At 40.9% G+C, this 21,388-nt stretch overlaps 1 protein-coding gene across 2 annotated transcripts in view; it reads left to right on the top strand.

Annotated features, from left to right (window-relative positions):
• Nucleotides 1–21,388, top strand: part of ANAPC1 (anaphase promoting complex subunit 1) — a 99,094-nt gene that overhangs the window by 9,267 nt on the left and 68,439 nt on the right. For both annotated transcript variants that reach the window (XM_002709586.5, XM_089326104.1), the window contains exons 8-16: nucleotides 1,261–1,406; nucleotides 1,591–1,811; nucleotides 2,523–2,732; nucleotides 7,808–7,903; nucleotides 9,867–9,957; nucleotides 10,070–10,135; nucleotides 17,915–18,049; nucleotides 20,277–20,417; nucleotides 20,812–20,872. In XM_002709586.5, coding sequence (XP_002709632.1) covers nucleotides 1,261–1,406; nucleotides 1,591–1,811; nucleotides 2,523–2,732; nucleotides 7,808–7,903; nucleotides 9,867–9,957; nucleotides 10,070–10,135; nucleotides 17,915–18,049; nucleotides 20,277–20,417; nucleotides 20,812–20,872 — 1,167 coding nt within the window. The remainder of the gene's footprint in view (nucleotides 1–1,260; nucleotides 1,407–1,590; nucleotides 1,812–2,522; nucleotides 2,733–7,807; nucleotides 7,904–9,866; nucleotides 9,958–10,069; nucleotides 10,136–17,914; nucleotides 18,050–20,276; nucleotides 20,418–20,811; nucleotides 20,873–21,388) is intronic.

The raw sequence follows: 21,388 nt of genomic DNA, 5'->3' as shown, positions 1-21,388 counted from the left end.
TATGAAAGTAATTCATATTAAAGCAAGATCTTCTGTATACCATTTATTAACCAACAGTTACTTTAGTAAAAATAAGGCATGCAAATAAATAGGTTAATAAATGGCAGTATTCCCAATCTCTAGATGATTCTGTTTCTTAATAATTATTAAGTAAACAAGTGATACTTGATGAACTGAAGAATTTTTTTTTTTGTTGTTTGTTTTTAAAGAGAAGTAGGACCCATTTATACTGTGTAAATTTTAATGTTTTACTATCCTTGCTTGTAATAACATAATGTGCTGGGACTTTATTGGATATAAAGCCTAAACTATTTACTGTTTGGCCTTTTATGAAAAAGTTTGTTGACAATTTTATATTATACTACTAATGTTCCCTAACAATCTAAGTAAACATGTTAGAGCCTGTGATTAAATGGCATACAACCAACATTGGTCATGTTTTTGAAAGTGCTTGGTGACCCCAGGAATTACTCTTTCATAATGTCAGATAAGGCCCAAAACTGAAACATGGTACGATTCTGACTTTGTAAAAGGCTACAGAGTATGTATATTTGTATGCAAAAACAAAATGATAAAAGCAGAAAGAAAAACATTAATAGTAGGTATTTTGAGATGGTGGCATTATGAGTGATTTTAATTTATTTCTTTGTAAAAAAGCAATTTTTTATAAAGTGACCATTTGAAAAGAGTTTTCAATATTTTAACAGGGAGGGGAACATTTAGGAAACTGTCAAGTAAGGCAATGGAAACTAATCCATCAAACAGTAGAAGTAAAAGCTGAACTCAGTATGAAAACACTTTGCACATGTTGATGGTAAAGCAGAAACAGTAGTGTATTGTTCAGTACTGTTTGAACAGTTGTTACAGAGGACAGATTTCATACAGAAGAAAAGGACCCCTAAGGAAGTTAAACTTGGCAGATAGTTGGTTACAGTTTATACATAGGTTGGGTGTTGAAAGAGTCATGGACCTCTTACCTGTGGCTGCTGAATTTGATGAGGCATCAGAGGAAATCTTTAGAGTGTACTTGCATGTATTTGAAAGTGAAGCTTGTAATGCTCTCATCTTTAATATATTTTAAGGAAGATATACAAAGTAAATTTTTAAAAATTCAGTTAATCATGTGGGATAATGATGTCCTTTGTGCTTTGTTTGGCTTGGTTTCTTTTTATCTTGTGGAATTTTAAGAACTCGGTTCATAAAGATGGGTCTTGTGAAGCCCATTGTTGTGTATCTGATTGTTTCTGTTTTATTTTTAAGGTCTTTTTGGTTCGACACGGGTGCATTATGTTGTAGATCCAGCAATGAAAATTGTTTTCCTTAACATTGACCCCTCCATCGTAATGACCTATGACTCTGTTCAGAATGTGCATTCTGTGTGGACTCTCCGGAGAGTCAAGCCAGAGGTAAGGATAAAGGCACACAACAGGGCCGTGAATCCTGAACACCTTCCGGTGTTTTTGGAAGAATCGAAATAGATTGACCTTTTTAGGGAAAACAGATATCACATCTACCTTGCATTCTCACAAGGAAATTGCCCTTTTGTTCTAATTATTATCTTTGTGTTTACTTCTCTTCATTTGACTTAAGGAAGAGAATGCTGTTTTAAAGTTCTCTGAGCAGGGGGGAACCCCACAGAACGCGGCCACCAGCAGCTCCCTCACAGCACATCTCAGAAGCCTCTCCAAAGGAGATTCTCCCGTGGCTTCCCCTTTCCAGAATTACTCCTCCATTCACAGCCAGAGCCGTTCAGCCTCATCACCCAGCCTGCATTCCCGCTCACCTTCGATTTCCAACATGGCAGCTCTCAGGTGGAAGTGTTTCCTTGTTTTAAATAAGACAGCCCAAGGAAAAGATGACCTTTGCAAGCTTTGTCTTACATCTTGAAGGATTTAGAATTTAGAAGTTAGACTGCTCCTGGGTGTTTTTTTTTTAGGGAAAATAGCCATTATCCTATTTGTGTTACTTTAGCTAAGACTTCCAAGTTGGCTATGTCACTTTTCTTTGCTGAGTCCTATTTAGAAGTTGCCTATGCTTGTCCTAAGATTGGTTGCTTCATTTCTATTGATGAATATTAATTCTAAAAATATTTAGATATTCTTTTCTTTTCTTAATTTATATTAGTTTTTCTTTTGTTTTTGTTAACTATATGTATCTCTGGTAATATATTTGTATATTAATTGAGTTGTAAGTGCGATAGGGACATAATTTTTTGGTGGGTATATCATTATACAGGAATACAGATTAAACCTTTTTAAATAATAAAAGTAATTTTTGAGGAAGAAAGTGAACTAATTCTTAGTTTTAATTTAATTCTTCTTTTAAGAAGAATTCTAAATGTATAGAATACTGTGAAGTATGCCAATATGAACCATTTAAATAGTTCTTCCTTTAAAAACGTTTTAGGATTTTCTGACTGGGATTGTGCCATGAATATTCTGTGTGTAGAATTTTCAGAAGGTATGTTACCTAAGGCGGCATTGCTAAGTGTCACACACTGTTCTCCTCTGTTTATTTTGCAGTCGTGCCCATTCTCCTGCCTTAGGAGTGCATTCTTTTTCAGGAGTGCAAAGGTTCAATGTTTCAAGCCATAATCAGTCTCCAAAGAGACACAGTATTTCTCATTCTCCAACCAGCAATTCCAATGGCTCCTTTCTTGCACCAGAAACAGAGCCAATTGTTCCTGAGCTGTGTATTGACCATTTGTGGACAGAAACGATCACTAATATAAGGTTTGGAGCATATATTTTTATATTCAAAGAAAAATGTGCTAGAAGAAAATATTTGGTGTTTTGCTGAAAGCTTTATTATAATATAATATGTGTTAATACCCCTGAGAATATATAGAGCTATGTATTAAGGCCACTTTGGTTTCAGTGAGGATGTTAATGATATTAAAGTGATCATAGAAATACTGTTTTGCCACTTGATGTTTCTTCCTTATTTAGTAATATTAAGCTATCAGATTTGAGGTGTTTGATGTTTAGAGGATAAACTAATTTTTGCAAGATTAGGAAATTTAGGTTTTTATAGCATTTTTAAAATTTTGGAGGTAAAAAGAGTCAGAGCTTCTGCAGTGAGGCAAAGCAAGAGAGGTCAGATAATTGTAGAGCAAACAAGAGAGAACATTCCAAGAAGGAGGAGGTGCCAGGATTGCCTGGTGCTGGTCAAGTGTTCAGAGAGGAGTTTAAACAGAGTTTATCTCAGAGAAGAGGTACTGGGGTGCAGTGAGTTTGCTGTAGGATGGCTGAGTCCATGTCTCCAGTGCAGGAAGAAATTTAAGGACAAGGCACAGGCAAGGTGCAGCAGAATAAGATACAGTGAAAGTATAGGATTTATTTGCAAAGTGAAAATACACAATCAAGAGGGAATCCAGCAGGTGTTGGGATTACCCCTTTTCTGTGATCTTGAGAGGGTAAAAGAATTGAAAATTTATAGATGATGATGTTTGGAGTAGGGTTTGAGTACCACCTTTTATTTTTTTTCTCTCTCTCTTTCATTTATTTGAAGAGGGGGTAGAGAAAGAGAGATCTTCCAACTGCTGGTTCACTGGCCTCACTGGCTGGGCCTGCGGCTGCTCCAGGTCCAGGTCCAGGTCCAGGTCCAGGTCCAGGTCCAGGCCAAAGCCAGAAGTTCCAAGCTCTGATATGGGATTCTGGCATTGTAGGTGGCAGCTTACCTTGCTATGCCACAATGCCAGCTCCAACACCTTCCATTTTTTTTTCCTTTTTACAAAGTCCCAGAAGTGTCATAATGTTTCTTGGGAGTAGGAATGTCAGCAATGGTAATTTTATTATAATGTTGTTATAATTAGCTGTGTGGGTTGATGTGGGGACATAGTCAGCAGCCATGTTGGATATTTTCAGCCTGCAGTGTAAGGTGGAGGTTGGAGAGTGAGAGGTTTGGGTGGAGGAGGTGTGGTGATAGGGGTGGGCTGGTGACTTTGGGTCTCTTTGTTAGTTACTTCTTGGTGGTGGTGGTGAAGCAGGCTAGAACAAGGAGATAAAGACTAAGAAGTGAGTATAGGAGGCAAATGGACTGTTTACCATCCCCCCCAAAAAAACCTTTTATTTAGTGAGCACAAATATTATAAGTACAACTTTAGGAATATAGTGATTCTTCCTACCATACCCGCCCTCCCACCCCCACTCCCACTCTACCTCCTCCTCCCTCTCCCATCCCCAATCCCGTTCTCCATTAAGATTCGTTTTCAATTAACTTTATACACAGAAGACCAACCCTATACTAAGTAAAGATTTCAACAATTTCAACACATACACATACACACATAAACTATAAAAAACTGTTTGAGGACAAGTTTTACAGTTAATTCTCATAATACAACTCATTGAGGACAGAGGTCCTGCGTGGGGAGTAAGTGTGCAGTGACTGCTGTCGTTAATTTAACAATTAACACTCTTATGTGTGACATCAGTGATCACCCAAGGCTCTTGACTTGAGCTGCTAAGGCTATGGGAAGCCTTTTGAGTCCACAAACTCTGTATTTAGATAAGACCTTAAGCAAAGTAGAAGTTCTCTCCTTCCTTCAGAGAAAAGTACATCCTTTGATGGCCCCTTCTTTCCACTGGGGTCTCACAGAGATCCTTCATGTAGGACATGAAAAGATGCATGGTATGATTTCTATGTTTTTGAATTTGCTGAGATTTGCTTTATGGGCTAGCATGTGACCAATCCTAGAGAAAGTGCCATGCACTGGTGAGAAAAATGTGTACTTTGTGCCAGTAGGGTAGAAGGCTCTGTAGATATCTGCTAGGTCTGTAGTGTCAACTCTGCTATTTCCTTGTTGATTTTCTGTATGGTTGATCTTTCCATTGCTCAAAGTGGGGTATTGAAGTCCTCCATTACTATTGTATTTGAGTCTGTATCTCCCTTTAAATCCATTGACATTTCTTTTAGATAGCCAGGTGCCCTGTAATTAGGTGCCTATACATTTTTGATAGTCACATCTTTGTGTTGAATTGATCCTTAATCATTATATATTGTCCTTCTTTGTCTATTTTAGTAGTTTTTGTGTTAAAGTCTATTTTGTCTGTTATTAGGATGGCTACACCAGCTCTTTTTTTAGTTTCTGTTAGCGTGGATTATCTTTTCCATCCTTTCAATTTCAGTCTGTGTGTTTCCTTTGTTTTTCAGCATTTGTGTATTTTTTCTTTTCTTTTCTTTTTTTTTGCCTTGTTGCTTTTCTCTTTGTGTCTTTGTGATTTAGTGGAATGTCTGTACTTTTAGTGAGTTCCAAGAGGTGTGTGCTGAATGTGGCCTGGGTGCTCTGTTCAGTATTCCAGGGTGGAGGAGGTAGCCAATGTAAGGCCCCCACAGGGCTTTGTATCTTTCCTCTGGTTCTTTGGTTAGAGGAGGTTGTTCACTTCTGTTATGTAACCTGCCTGTGTCCTCACAGTTGTGGGACGCCCTGATGTTAGTCTCTGGTGTGTTAGGATTACATCGCCTTGCTTAACAAACTGCATCCCTAATCTGTAGAGATTTTCTTGTGAGGTGTCCCTCTGTTATGAGCTGCTATGTGTCTGTGCATTGCAAGTAGAAGCACGGAGCCTGCCCTGCTGGAGCCCAGCTTGCTTCTCAGTCATGGTGGAGGCAGGTATGAGCTCTGGTACATGGTGGAGCCCCACCTACTGGGGCCTGGCTTTCATGTGACCTGGATTGTCCTGTTGATGTACCGCCATCTTGGGACCCCCTCTCGCATGGACTGTTGAAAGGAGTCTGCCTTTAAATGGGGTTGAGGATATAAAACCAGCTGAGAGGGCATCTCTGGGTCAAAAAGAGTTTGTTTTGCTGTAATATATTACTAATAATTAATCTTTATGATATTTTACCCCTAAGTACCTTGTATGTGTATCTAAAAAGTAAGAACAGGTACAGGCATTTGGCATAAGTGATAAGGTGCTGTCTGGGACACCTGCATTCCATATTGGAGTGTCTGATTTGAGTCCTGTCTGCTCCGTAGTCCAGCTTTCTGCTAGTGCACACTTGGTTCAAGTAGTTCAGGTAGTTCCTATCTCCCATGTGGGAGGCCTGGATTGAGTTCTCAGCTCCCAGCTTTTGTCTGGCCTGGCCTGGCCTGGGTCACTGCAGTCATTTGAGGAGTGAACCAGTGGATGAGAGCTCCTTGCCTGTCTTTGTCTCTTTCTGTGTCTCAAATAGATAAAAATAAATAAATAGGCTGGCGCCGTGGCTCAATAGGCTAATCCTCTGCCTGCGGCGCCGGCACCTTGGGTTCTAGCCCTGGTCGGGGCGCTAGATTCTGTCCCGGTTGCCCCTCTTCCAGGCCAGCTCTCTGCTGTGGCCCGGGAGTGCAGTGGAGGATGGCCCAGGTCCTTGGGCCCTGCACCCTCATGGGAGACCAAGGGAAGCACCTGGCTCCTGTCTTTGGATCAGCGCGGTGCGCCGGCCACGGCAGCCATTGGAGGGTGAACCAACGGCAAAAGGAAGACCTTTTTCTCTGACTCTCTCTCACTGTCCACTCTGCCTGCCAATAAATAAATAAATAAAAGAATATTTACTTATAGAACAACAGTATCATTTTTTATATCCAGCCACATTAGTGAGTACTTTATATCACCTTAGTCTAACTTCATATGTCAGTACTTTCATTAATATGAGAGAGTGGGTAACAGGGACTTAGCAGGGAAAGCATTGAAATTACAGGGAAGAAGAAATGATTGGTGGAACAAAGAACCAGAAAGGAGCCCGAGGGGAGAGATTAGCCTTGGGGAGAGAGAAGTGATAGTTGATCAGATACATAGGGTAGGAGTTTGCATTCATACCTTGCAGCCTTGTTTTCTCTGTGAAATAAAAGGGAAATGCATCATCTTAGCAGGTGCTAGAGGGGCTTAGGAAGGCTCAGGGAAGTAAATATGTGAATAGTGTTGAGTAAGTTCTCTGTTTTTTTCCTCTTCATATATAAAATAGAATTTTCCCACCTTTTCTTTGTTTTGTTTTAAAGATTTATTTATTTGAAAGTCAGAGTTACAGAGGAGAGACAGAGTGAGAGAGAGAGAGATCTTCCATCCACAGTTTCATTCCCTAAATGGCTACAATGGCCTGGGCTAGACCAGGCCAACGCCAGGAGCCAGGAGTTTCATCTGTGGGTGGCGGGGACCTAAACACTTGGACCATCTTTCACTGCTTTTCCAGGCCACTAGCAGGCAGCTGGATCAGAAGTAGAAATGGGATATGAACTGGCACCCTTCCATGGTGCTGGGCATCGCAGGTGGTGACTTTTATCTGCTTTGCCACAACACTGACCCCAAATTTCCTACATTTAATAATCATCCTTCTTTGAACGCCTCATTAGTAAGTTGAATGTATTACAGGTCTGTATCTCAAAGAATTGTAATCTTCCGTACTACTTTAAAGAAAGAAAGGTATGGGGATTAGAGATCTGGCTTAGGAAAGAGATGTGAAGTGGGGACTGATCCTGAGCAGGAGAGAGGGCAGAAAGGATAGGGCAGGCTATAAAAAAATCTGACCCTGAATTTCAAGTCTGCGTTACTTTGTAGGTAGGTGACTTGCATAGTATGGAATTAAAAAGTCCACTAGTGATGATTATTACATTCATTGTGAGTTTTCCCAAAAACTGTGTGTAATGGGCTTAGAATTAAACTAAAAGGTATCTTAGAGATCATGAAGTTTAAGTCTTGTGTTTTTGTGTCTTCAAAGCCATTGTTTGATCCAAGTAGTTTTTAGATTTCTTGCAGAAGATGTCAGACTTAACGATCATGGTAGTTTTGGACCAATACTGACAATTACTTTATTACTGTGTCTTGCACAGGGAGAAAAGTTCACAAGCCTCAAAAGTGTTTATTACAACTGATCTGTGTGGACAAAAGTTCTTGTGCTTTTTAGTAGAGTCTCAGCTCCAGTTACGGTAAGTACATATATTTCCCATTGTTTCTGTTGTAAATAATTTAGGTTGTTCTTCTCTTTCTTTCTTTTTTTCTTTGATTAAGAGCTTTCTGAGTAGAGGGTACATTTCATCAAGTTGACATGTTTTAAGTGTACAGCCAAAAAATCTTTAGTAAATTTACATTTACTCAGCCATCACTACAATCCAGTTTAAAACCATTTCTGTCACCATAAAAAGATTCTCTTGTGCCCATTTGTGATTTCCAGCCTCAAACAACCATTCTGTAGACTTTCTGCCTTTATACATAAATATTTTCTGGACACTGAGTACATATCAACTGACATTATATAGTTTTTTTTGTGTTCAGCTCTTTTCTTTTAACCTGATGTTTGTTAGGATCCCCCGTGTTGTAACATGTATGAATACATCTGTTAAACTTTTTTTTTAAAAGAATACTTTTTTTTTTTTTTTTTTTTGACAGGCAGAGTGGACAGTGAGAGAGACAGAGAGAAAGGTCTTCCTTTGCTGTTGGTTCACCCTCCAATGGCTGCTATGGCTGGCGCACTGCGCTGATCCAAAGGCAGGAGCCAGGTGCTTCTCCTGGTCTCCCATGGGGTGCAGGGCACAAGCACTTGGGCCATCCTCCACTGCACTCCCGGGCCACAGCAGAGAGCTGGCCTGGAAGAGGGGCAACCGGGACAGAATCCGGCACCCCGTCCGGGACTAGAACCCGGTGTGCCGGCGCCGCAACGCAGAGGATTAGCCTGTTGAGCTGCGGTGCCGGCCAAAAGAATACTTCTTTAATAAGCTGTGCCATTTTACGTTCCCACAAGCAGCATATGTTCATTCCTCTTTATCCTAGAATACTAGGTATTGTCATTCTTGTGGGTTTGATTTGCATATCCATAATACCTTCTGATATTGGCTGTCTTCCCTTGTAATGATTCATTTGTCTTCTCAGGTGAAATGTCTTTAGATATTTTGTCCCTATATGTGGGGAGCAATCCGGACTAGACTAAGTTACTCGAATTAAGACTTATTCTATGCATCTGCTCTCCCACAATGTGGCGTTGGGAGAGAAGTAAACAGCTTCCGCACAGCTGCCTCCAGTTCAACTAATAAACTGTAGGACTTGCTCCTGATTGGAGGAGAGCAGCGTACTCGGCGTGTGGGCAGCCGAGTGAGGATTGGCGGAGGAGGACTATAAAGGAGGAGAGAGACGGCATGCACCGGGAACATCTATGGGGAACATCTAAGGGGAACACCTGTGCAGCCCCCGAGAAGGGCCGGCCGGCGGTGTGCCGCTCCCCTGCGGAAGTGGGGAATGTGGCCAGGGGGAACTGCCCTTCCACGGAGGTGGAAGGGATAGTAGCCAACCCGGGAAGAACCAGCAGCAAACCCGGGGAGGGCCGAGCAGACAAAAGAACAGCGCAGGGTCCTGTGTCGTTCCTCCACGAAGAGGGGGAGCGACACCTATATGTACCTTTTTACTTAAAATAATTATGTAGATAACAGGAAATTTCAAAATAATAGAGATGTCTTGTGTATCCTGGACCTTTTTCACCAAGAGGTACCATCTTATGTAACTACAATACATTATTAAAACCAGAGAATTGACATCACTGTGACCCATGTACCTTTTGTCAGTTTCCATCTATTTTATATGTACCCACTTGTGTATATGGTTTTACGTGACTCTTTTTCATGTGTAGATTTGTGTAAACACCACAAGAACCAAAATAACTCCTTAAAGATATCCTTTATTCTGCCCCTTTATAGTCACACACACCATAGCCCCCTGCATCTCTCACCCTAACAACACTAACCTATTCTCTTGAGTTTTCCATTTGAGAATGTATGTAAATGTAATAAAAAAGTACTTAGCCTTTTGAGATTATCTTTCTCCAGTAAGCATAATACTCCTAGGACTCATACAGATTGTTGCATATATCAGTAGTTTATTTATTTTTATTTTATTATTTAGCTGTGTGAAGTTCCAAGAGAGTAATGATAAAACCCAGCTCATCTTTGGCTCTGTCACCAATATACATGCAAAAGATGCAGCACCAGTGGAGGTAAATACAGGCACATGTCTGAAAACTATAAAATTGTTCATCATCAGATTTTTCTGCTGAAAAATCTGTTAAATTTTTCGGATTGAAAGATAAAAGTTTTTTCTTTTTTTAGAAGATAGATACCATGCTGGTCTTGGAAGGCAGTGGAAACTTGGTGCTGTATACAGGAGTGGTTCGGGTAAGGAATAAGTAGTTATGCCTTTAGTAGCACTGCCCCATTATGATTTTTTAATGTTACTTTAATGTGATGTTAAATTTTGTTACCTCCTGTCTATACAGTTTGCCAGAAGATTTTTGTTAAGAGTTGGAGATGAAGTTCTCAGTTTAGACTAGTCCTAATTTGGAATGTTAGCACTCATTGCCGTTAAATGCTTTGGCACTAGCTGGCACAGATGAGAATCCTTTCATGAGTAAAAGTAGATTGTTTTTATACAATTGAGTCTTCTGATCCAGCTCTCTGCTGTGACCTGGGAAAGCAGTAGAAGACGGCCCAAGTCCTTGAGACCCTACACCTGCATGGGAGACCTGGAAGAAGCTCCTGGCTCCTGGCTTCCAATCAGCACATTTCTGGCCATTGCGGCCAACTGAGGGGTGAACTAGCAGATGGGACCTTTCTCTATGTCTCTCCCTCTCTCTCTGTAACTCTACCTCTCAACTAAATAAATAAATCTTGAAAAAAAAAAAAAAAAAGTAGAATGTTGGAGCCAGCATTGTAGCCTTGAAGGTAAAGCCTATGATGTTGACATCCCCTATGGGATTGTGTCCTGGCTGCTTCATGTCCTATCAGCTCCCTGCTAATGGCCTGGGAAAAGCAGCAGAAGTCTGCCCAAGTGTTTGGGTCCCTGCTACCTACGTGGGAGACTCAGATGTAGCTCCTGGCCTCAGCCTGGCCAGCACTGGCTGTGTCTCACTCTTTCTAACTCTGACTTTCAAAATAAACCTTAAAAATAAATAAGTAAGTAAATAAAAGAAGTAAAATGTCACTAGTGTCTTTGGCTGGCTGCATCCCTATTCCTGCTGCATCCCTCATCCTGACTCTTGGAATAAATCACTAACTTATTTTCATTATTAGTTTTTGCAAATACATGTCACTGAAGAATGAGTTTTACTTTTCTTGCTCATGAATCTTTATATAAAGGAGATCATACCACGTGCTCTTTCCAACTTCTTATTTTTTTAATATTATACTTGCATATATTCCTTTAGATTTGCCTGTTGATGTATAGCTGCTGTTTACTCACTCACTGGTATGCAGTATTGTTTTGTTACACCAAAATTTTTATTTTATAATCACTAGGGTTTGTATTGTTTTTGATTCCTCTGTTAAATAGTCCCCTTAAACAAATCTTTATCTATGTCTCCTAGTGTTTAGAGAATATGCATGTATTTTTTTATTTTTTTGCCAGGCAGAGTTAGTGAGAGAGAGAGAGACAGAGAGAGAGAGAGAGTTATAGACAGAGAGACAGAGAGAAAGGTCTTCCTTCCGTTGGTTCACTCCCCTAATGGCCGCTATGGCCGGCGCTGTGCCAATCCGAAGCCAGGAGCCAGATGCTTCCTCTTGGTCTCCCATGCGGGTGCAGGGGCCCAAGCACTTGGGCCATCCTCCACTGCCCTCCCAGGCCATAGCAAAGAGCTGGACTGGAAGAGGAGCAACCGGGACTAATACCTGGCACCCCAACCGGGACTAGAACCCGGGGTGTGGGTGCTGCAGGCGGAGGATTAGCCAAGTGAGCCACAGCGCCGGCCAGAGAATATGCATATTTAAGTTGGCCTGGGGTACCAGGTTGTTTTTCAGAGGGTAAGTTGTATTAATTTACAGCTTCTCCCCCTACTGTTTGCCTCCAGCAGTGTGTGAGAGTTCTGAATACTTTACATTCTTGCAGATCTGTAGTACTGTTTGTCTTCTAAACCCTCAAATTGATGCCTTGCTGAGGGTGAATGCCTGGGCTCCCCCCTTGGCTTCTACTAAGGGGACTAGGAAATGCGGGGCAGTTTTTTACATGGTGTTTGGAGTCAGCTGATATTGTATAAAAGTTTTCTATCGATAGGTTATTCTTTTCCTAGTTTTTTGGGAAGCAGGATTTCTTGGGCCTTTGTTTTCTTTTTGTCTGCTGCTATGGTGTCTCTGGGTTGTCAGTTTCTCTTGTACCCAGGTCATAAAAGCCCAGGGAATTCATTTTCATGTCACTTTTTGGATCCTGAGGTATAGGTGGTCTGTGTTCTCTGTGTCCTGCAGAATCGTATGATTGTTTTATATAGAATAGCTAGGACCTTTGGCTGTGGTTTGGAAAAGTGTGATATCTTTCTATTCCATCTTGTCATGGCTGTTGGGATTTTGATAGGGATTGGATTAAATCTGTAGGTAAATTGGGAGGATGATTGTCATCTTTATAATATTTAGTTTTTTGATCCATAAACAGGATAAATCCATCAATATTTATGCTAGGTCTAATATATCTTTTCTCAATTTTATCTCTAAATATTTCACAGTTTTTCATGCTATTTAAGTGTTACTCTTTTTAAAATTTTAATTTCCAAATGCACTTTTTAAAAAAAAAATATTTGAAAGAGTTACAGAGAGAGAAAAAGAGAAAAACAGATCTTCCATTTGCTGGTTCACTCCCCAAATGGCCTCAGTGGCCAGGGCTGAAGCCGCAGCCAGGAGCTTCTTCTGGGTCTCTAACGTGGGTGGCAGGAGTCCAGTAATTGGGGCCATCTGCTGCTGCTTTTCCCAGGCCATTATCAGGGAGCTGGATTGGAAGTGGAACAACCTGGACTCAAGCTGACACACATATAGGATGCCAGTGCTGCGGGTGGCGGCTTAACCCGCTGTGCTACAGTGCCGTCCCCCCAAGTGTTCTTGCTGATATATAGAAATATAATTGATTTTTTTGTATTCAGTTTTATCCTGCAACTTTCATAAACTAACTTTTAATTCTAGTAGCATTTTTGTAGAAGCCTTCAGTTGCTTACTTTATAATTCTGTTGTTTGGTACATACACATTTAGTATTTATATGATTTCTTGGTAGTTTGGCCCTTTGTGTTTAACTAAAGTCTCTCTTTGTCCCTGGTTATTGTCTTTGGAAGTCCACTTAATAGCCATTCCGGCTTTATTTATTTTTTGACAGGCAGAGTGGACAGTGAGAGAGAGAGACAGAGAGAAAGGTCTTCCTTTTGCCGTTGGTTCACCCTCCAATGGCCGCCGCGGCCAGCGCGCTGCGGCCGGCACACCGCGCTGATCCGAAGGCAGGAGCCAGGTGCTTCTCCTGGTCTCCCATGGGGTGCAGGGCCCAAGCACTTGGCCATCCTCCACTGCACTCCCAGGCCACAGCAGAGAGCTGGCCTGGAAGAGGGGCAACCAGGACAGAATCCAGCGCCCCAACTGGGACTAGAACCCGGTGTGCCGGCGCTGCTAGGTGGAGGATTAGCCTAGTGAGCCGCGGCGCCGGCCTCCGGCTTTCTTTTTATTAGTGTTCACATGATGCATCTTTTTTTTCCATACTTTTAACCTATCTGCATCTTTATATTTTATTTGAATTTCTTGTAGTCAGCATATAATTGAATTGTATTTTTAAAATCCTTTTTGCCAATCTCTGTTTAATTGTTGTGTTAAGCCATTTACATTTAATACAATTAGTGTCTTGCTGCATTAAATCCACCACTTAGAACTTGTTTTCTCTTGTCCCTGTTCTTTCATCCTCTGGTTCCTTTTTCTGTGGATTCCCTAAACATTTTGTTATTTTCTAGAGTTTACAATGTATATGCATGTATATGTCTGTGACTTACCACTGCCTATTCTTATCAGCATGACACATTATAGATCACTTTACTCTATGATTTACATATTTATTTTGTAATGAAAGATTTATTTGAAAGGCAGAGTTAGAGAGAATTTTTCCATTTGCTGGTTGTTGGTTCACTCCTCAAATGGCTTCATCAGCCAGGGCTGGGCCATGCTACAACTGGATGTCCCATGTTGGTGGCAGGGCCCCAAGCACTCAGGCCATCTTCCACTACTTTCCCAGGAGCATTAGCAGAAAACTGGATTGGAAGTAGAGCAGCCAGGACTTGAACCTGTGCTCATATGAATGCCAGCGCAGAGCTTCCATCTTAACCCAGTGAGCTACGTTGCTGGCTGCTACCCTGTGATTAAGCTGTCTTAATTATTACTTTTCTACACATAGAAAACCACATTCGAAAAAGTTACAATTTTTCATTTCAAGTATAAAATATTAAATACTTTTAAAAATACGTGAACATTATTCTTATGTTCCCGGTATCCCTTCTGTCATTTCCTTTTCCTTTTGAATCATTCTCTTGTCATTCTTTTATTGCAGATCTGCTGACCCTAATTTCTTATGGTTCTTTTTCATCTGAGAATGTCTTTGTTTTGCTTTCATTTCCTGAAGATCATTTATTGGGACATAGAATTTGGGATTGACAGGATTTTTTCTTTGAGCATTTGAAAACTGCTATTTCTTTCTGGTTCTGTGGTTTCTGATGCAAGATCTATTGTTTTTGGTCTTGCTGTCCCTGGTAGTAACTCTCCTTTTTTTGTGTGCCTACTTCTATAAGCTTTTCTTTGTTTTCAGAAATTTTATTATGATATGTCTGGTGTGGGTATCTTTGGATTTAATCCTGTTAAGGATCATACAGCTTGTTGAAGCTACAGGTCACTCAGTTTGGATGATACTTAGACATTTTTTAACAAATATTTTCAACTCCATACTTTTTTCCTCTTCTGGTTGGTCTAATGAATAGTAATGAATATTCGATATTTTGCTGTTGTTCCGCACACAGGTCCCTGAAGCTGTGTTCATGTATTTGTCAATCTCTGTTCTTGTATGCTTCCTTGTTGTTGTAGGCTGAGGATGAAAGCTGAGGCTCCTCCCCCAGTCGCAGCAGCTGCACCGGTGGGTGGGAGGAGCAGTACTGCCCCCTGCAGTGATAGACAGGCTTCCACCTGTGTGGAGCTCTGCAGCTGCAGCTCCTGCTGAGGAGGCAGGAATGTGGGTTGGCTGGTCCACATCCCCTGGGAAGGGGCGAGGGTGCCACTCAATCTCCAGGTCACAGCTCCTGGGAAGGAGGAGCAGAGGGCTCTCTTAAGTTTTTTTCATAGTGTTTGCTTCAAGTGTGCAAGTGTGGTGTCCAGCTTGGTCACTCTTTTCCCAACACTTTGGCTAGAAAAAGCACGTTTTCTTATGGCGTCTCTTGCCTGTCTGTGGGCATGTCTGGATTGTAGGCCACTTGAGAATCTCAGACCAGATTTGTAAGAAGATGAAAAAGTAAAAACAAAACCTAGAGAATTCATCTTTGGGTCACTCCTGGGTATCAGTGTTCCTAACCAGTCTGTGTTTCTTACCTTTCATAATTCTCTGTTATTTGCATCATAAATTTTGTGCAGTATTTTTGTTTTCCTTTGGTAATTTGTGGGAGGAGTAGCATGGAATGTGCTTGCTTCACCTTTTTATGAACTAAGGATTTCTTATTCTTTAGTTGAAAGGCAGAGAGAGAGAGAGAGGAGAGACAGAATGACAGAGAGATTGATCTTCTGTCTGCTGGTTTACTCTTGAAATAACTGCAACAGCCAGGAACTCCATTTGGGTCTCCCACATGGATAGCAGAGGCCAAGTACTTCTGTCGTCTTCTACTGCCATCCCAGATGCATTAACAGGAAGCTGGATTGGAAGCCTTCGACTGGAACCACAATGCTGGCCCTCAACTGGCAGTTTTTATTAGCTTTTTAAAGACTTTATGTTTTCTCTCATTATCTTTTTTTTTTTAAAGCATAGAGAGAGACATTCATCCACTTGTTTGCTTCCCCAATGCCTGAAACAGCTGGGGATGGCCCAGACTGAATCCAAGAGCCCAGAACTCAATCTGGGTCTCCCACTTGGGTGGCAGGGACCCACTACTTGAGCTGTCACCTGCTGCCTCCCAGGGTGCACATCATCAGGAAGCCTGGATTGGACACAGAGCTAGGACTTGAACCCATGCACTCCAGTGTGAGATATACATGTTCCAAGTAGGATATTAATGGCTATGCCAAATGCCTACCCTTCATTTTTGTTTCCTAAGCTTAAGGATTTTATTTGGGCAACTTATTTTATTAGCCTTCTTTTTTTAAAGATTTATTTTTTATTTATTTGAAAGAGTTACAAAGAGAGGTAGAGACACACACAGAAAGAGAGAGAGGTCTTCCATCTGCTGGCAGCAATGGCTGGAGCTGGGGCCACAGCGTTGGTCCCTTTATTAGCTTTTGATTAATTTATTAATAGAAATGCTTATTGTTAAATTTTCACTTTAGTTTTGCACATCTTTTAGTCTTATCAAGTTTTCAGACTGGATGCGAATTTCTGTTTTGTTTTTCCTAAGAACCTTAAGGATAGCTGATAAATAAGGGCAGCCAGTTTGGATTATCAACTCAATCAATTTTTTAAAGATTCATTTATTTATTTATTTATTTGAAAGGCAAAATGAGAGAGTGAGAGAGAGATATGCTCCATCTGCTGGTTCACTCCCCAAATGGCAGAAATGGCCAGAGCTGGGTTGATCCAAAGCCAGGAGCTTCTTCCAGGTCTACCAAGTGGGTGCAGGGGTCCAAGTGGGTGCAGGGGTCCAAGCACTTGGACCATCTTCCACTGCTTTCCCAGGCGCATTAGCAGGGAGCTGGATCGGAAGTGGAGTAGTTGGGACACAAACCCGTGCCCATATTGGATGCCGGAGCTGCAAGCTGTGGCTTTACCTGCTATGCCACAGTGTTGGCCCCTCAACTCATTCTTTTAAGATCAGTGAAGAATTTATTCCACCTGATGTAAAGGTGTTTTGAGGAAGATATTTTCAAGATTTCAAGGTGGGAGACATATGGTGAAATGGAGAGTACAGTCTAAGTTAGGATAAGCCTGGGTGTTGTGGCACAACAGGTTAAGCCATAGCTTGGGATGGTTGGTAACCCATATCAGAGTGCCAGTTCAAGTACCCGCTCATCTGCTTCTGATCTAGCTTTCTGCTCATGCATCCTGGGAAGCAGCAGAGGATGTCCCTTGCAAGATATCTATCTTTACCTCCTTCTTGCTCTCTCTCCTTCCCTTCCTCTCCCTCCATCTGTCCCCCCCCCCTTTTTTTATAATCCTGCCTTTCAAATAAATAAATGGACCTTTTTAAAAATTGGGTTGGATTTAATTTCTTAAGCATCACTCAGGCTTGTTTTTAAAGAATTTATTTATTTATTTGAAAGGCACAGAGTTACAGAGAGAGAGGTCTTCCATCCATTGGTTCACTTTCCAAATGGTCACAATGTCTGGAGCTGTGCTGATCCGAAGCTAGGAGCCAGGAGCTTCTTCCACATCTCCCATGTGGGTGCAGAGTCCCAAGGAATTGGGCCATCTTCCACTGCTTTCCTAGGTGCATTAGCAGAGAGCTGGATTGGAAGAGGAGCAGCTGGGACTTGAACTGGCTCCCATGTGGGATGCTGGTGCCACAGGCAGCAAGCAGCTTTACCTGCTATACCACAGTGCCGGCCCCATCAGGCTCATTTTTTTTTTTTTTTAGCTTATTGGAATAATTGATATTGTTTTTCTTTGCATTGAGGATGAGTTAGTTAACAAGGTTGCTCCATATATCCTCTGAAAGCATAGTGTCCTGATGTCTTTACCACCAATAAGTATGTGGAATTTTACATAATGTCCGGATTATGTTAGCATTCCTCATTCTGCAAAGAAAGTCCTCAGTATTGAAGACAAAATTGGACCAAGAGAAATCATAGTAAGCTGTTTGAAGTTAAATGCTGGATTTGATCATTTGGTTAAATTTTAATTGTTTTTATTGTAGTTGTGGTTGGTGAATATAAACCTTGAAGTACCAAAAGAGTTACGTGTTTATTTGCCTTAGCATTTTATTCAAGGGTAAGATCTTTAAAGCCCGTATCTTTTCGCCACATGTTTTTATTGCTCCAAGGTGGGAAAGGTTTTCATTCCTGGACTGCCAGCTCCTTCCCTGACAATGTCCAACACGATGCCTCGGCCCAGTACTCCTCTTGATGGTGTTAGTACTCCTAAACCTCTCAGTAAACTGCTTGGATCGATGGATGAGGTAAGAAGTGGTAGAAATTGTCAGAAATTAATATTATTTTAATGAAGTTTGTCAAATCCTAGTTATTTTCATGGTTAATTTAATTTTAGCTAATACCTATAGAATGAATGTTTTTAGATGTCACTGGTCTAGTTTATATAGATTGACCTTTCCTGTGATAGTATGGTGGTTTTTGAAGATGCTAGCAAGATCAAAATGATGCATTCTTTTTTACTGAGGGATCTCACATTTTATTTGGGTGAAATGGATGCACTGTTTGTATAATAAATTATGCTTTCTTATTTCTTAAATTTCTATAAGTGAAGACTTATGAATGAGATCAGAAAGTGCCATAGTAGATTCTTTGATGGGCAGATACATTCTGATGAAATGATGAGACAGCACGGAGGCTTCAGTTCTGAGAAGCATGTCCAACTTGGCTTAGACTTTGAAGATACAAAGGGTGTCTGTAGGTAGAAAGGGGCCTGTGGGCCAGGGTGAAATCATACAGGATGGTATGAAGTTAGGAGAGTACAGATCATTTATTTTTAAAGTATGTTTATGTCTCCATCTGCAAACATACAACTACTCAGTACATCTGTAGATTGAATACTTAAAGAAGTATAAGTAGTCTCCTGGGTGTGCAGGGCCAAGGGCATGATAATATAATCTTTGAGCATTTTTTTGTGTGGTAGGTACTTTTGCAAGTGTTATATTGGTGTTAACTTGTTTAATCCCTAAAAACAGTATTATTCAGAAGATAAAGCTATCTGTGATCCTGCTTTACAAATGGGCCCACAGAAGTACTTGTCTGGTTACGTGTCTGAGCTCATAAAGCCATTAGGTGGTAGAACTGGGATTTATACTCTGTAAGGTGAAAAAGATGGTTTTGTTCTGAATGCGACTGTCAGGGCAGTTACTTGTTTCTGAGGGAGGACTTAGGAGTGTCAGAATCTGTTTTTGACAAGTTTATCTCAGGATTAAAGATCAGGAGCCAGTTAGCCTCTAAGTGAGGTTGACTGTTATCAGTGGAAGAGGTGTAAAGACGGCCTGTGCTAGGGCCATATGTGAGGAAGGGGGGAAGTGACGTGAGAGCCGGGAGAGGTGGGAATGACAGAGTTGCCAGCCAGTTGGCTTTGTGCTGCTGGGCTGGTGGGAGGTGCTGAGGGACAAGGCCCAGACTATCCCCAGCACCCTGGGTGGGTAACCCTGCTTCCCAGGTTTGGAAGCCCAGAGGAGAGTGGGCTGTATTTTAGAGACATCTGAGTGTACGTGTTTAGGAGCAGTTCAAAGGGAAGAGTATTGCTGACAAGTATTGAATAGTATCTAGACTTCATTTTATTTTTTAAACACATGCAATGTTGAGGGGAATTCGAGAACCATCAGAGCATGATTTGGAAGATTTTATAATGAAAAATGTTTTCCAGGTCATAGGGATACCATGGTCCACCATGTTGGCTGACAGCTTTCCTACTTTGGTAGACTGTATTATTAGACGAGGGCCAGGACCACTGGAGCTGAATTGATAACTGTTGGGGTAGAAGCAGGACCATATGAGATACATCTTAGGCTTGATTGGCTGTCAGTGTTGACCAGTACTCACCTGAAAATCTCCTGTAAGTGGAATTATGGGAATTCAGAGTCAGTGGACATGACGGGAGGTGTAAAATTGGAAGGAAATGCCTAAAGGTAGTAACTAAGATCATTTAAATGTTTTATTTACACATTTATAGTTATGCAAATAAATGGCATTCTCATATTTTCAAACATTTGCCTATAAGGGATATACCACTAAGTACTGGTGTCATTTCTTTGCTTTCCTTCCCTTGGGGTCTTATTTCCTCAATTTGTGTCTACCTTGGCTCCCTCTAGTTACACTGTAAGATGGCCAAGAGTGCTGCTGCCTTCTCTGACTCTTAGCTGTAGCCTTCCTTGCGCATTGTCAGCCCGTCACATGTGTTCCTTTCCACCAAAAATTGCATTATACCCAGAGCAGGAAAAGCAGGGTAAATATGCCCCACTCTGCAGTTCCCTTCCCTTGTAGGTCTTAGTTTTGTAGTCGAGGTTGCTTCCACAGTTTTCCAGCACCCTCAGTTGGCTGCTTCACTGTTTTGTCCTCCTTTTCTAGTTGTTTTCTGTGAGGATCCTGGTCTGCCACACAGGGTACAGCATTGTAGCTGAAGCGGAATAGTTCTGTTCTTTCATTTCTGCACAAATACTATATCTATTTTGTTGATGACTTTTGCAGGTTGTTTTGTTGTCTCCGGTTCCAGAACTGAGGGATTCTTCAAAACTCCACGATTCTCTCTATAACGAGGACTGTACTTTCCAACAGCTTGGCACTTACGTTCATTCTGTCAGAGATCCTGTCCATAACAGAGTGACTTTAGTAAGTATGATTTTAAAAGATAGCTTTCCAAGAAATATGACTGACATTTGTTAGAATGCAAAATGTTGTCTTAAAAATGCAAGGAAACATTTCACTTGATTTAAAAATCTGTGATGTATCCTTTTTTTCGTAATTTTACCTATAAACTAATTCTTTAATTTTCTGAAGTTTTACATTTTAAAAAATTATTGAAAACAAAAGCTTGCTTAATGAGTTAAATTGTATATTGACATGATTTTTGTCTTTCGTTAAAAGTCACCTTCTTTTGGTGATAACTCTTGATGTCTATACAAATCAAACTTTTTTATTAACATAAGAATTTTGATTAAGATATTCAGAGACTTGGAATGCTCAAATTCTACTTACTTCCTCTTTGTTTCTGCTCTTTCACTAGGAACTAAGTAATGGCTCCATGGTTAGGATCACTATTCCGGAAATTGCCACGTCTGAATTAGGTATGATTAAGTCAGATCTCACTTCTGTGCATTCTTAGTTTGTTTCATAAAATTTGGAGTAATTGCTGATAACCTGAATAATTGGAGTTTTAAATTTATTTAGTTGTTTTTGAAGCCATGGGGTCAAGTTTTTGCCTTGCAGAGAAGTCATGATGAGCTGGAGGGTTCTTTTCCACATCCATGTATATGTGCCATAAGGCTGGAGAATAGTTGAAGGAGGGTCCCGTTCTGTTGTTCTGTGACCAGATGTTGAGGAATACCAGGTAGTGAGATGAAAATATGTGGAGACATGCCCTTGCAAGAGGTCTGAGAAACAGGAAGCCTAAGTAACTGAAATCTTTCTTGGCAGATTTTATGACCTTTTTTAATCCTAAAATAAATTTCTCAACTTTGAGTAAAATGTGCACATCAGAATTGGAGTGTGTAGGTTCGGGAATGGGGCAGACACGAGTATTTTTTTTTTTTTTTTTTAACAGGCAGAGTGGACAGTGAGAGAGAGAGACAGAGAGAAGGGTC

This window comes from Oryctolagus cuniculus, chromosome 2 (assembly GCF_051225735.1).
Source record: "Oryctolagus cuniculus isolate XC-2025 breed Fujian yellow rabbit chromosome 2, ASM5122573v1, whole genome shotgun sequence".
NCBI lineage: Eukaryota > Metazoa > Chordata > Mammalia > Lagomorpha > Leporidae > Oryctolagus > Oryctolagus cuniculus.
This window is presented reverse-complemented; position numbering and strand designations above follow the sequence as displayed.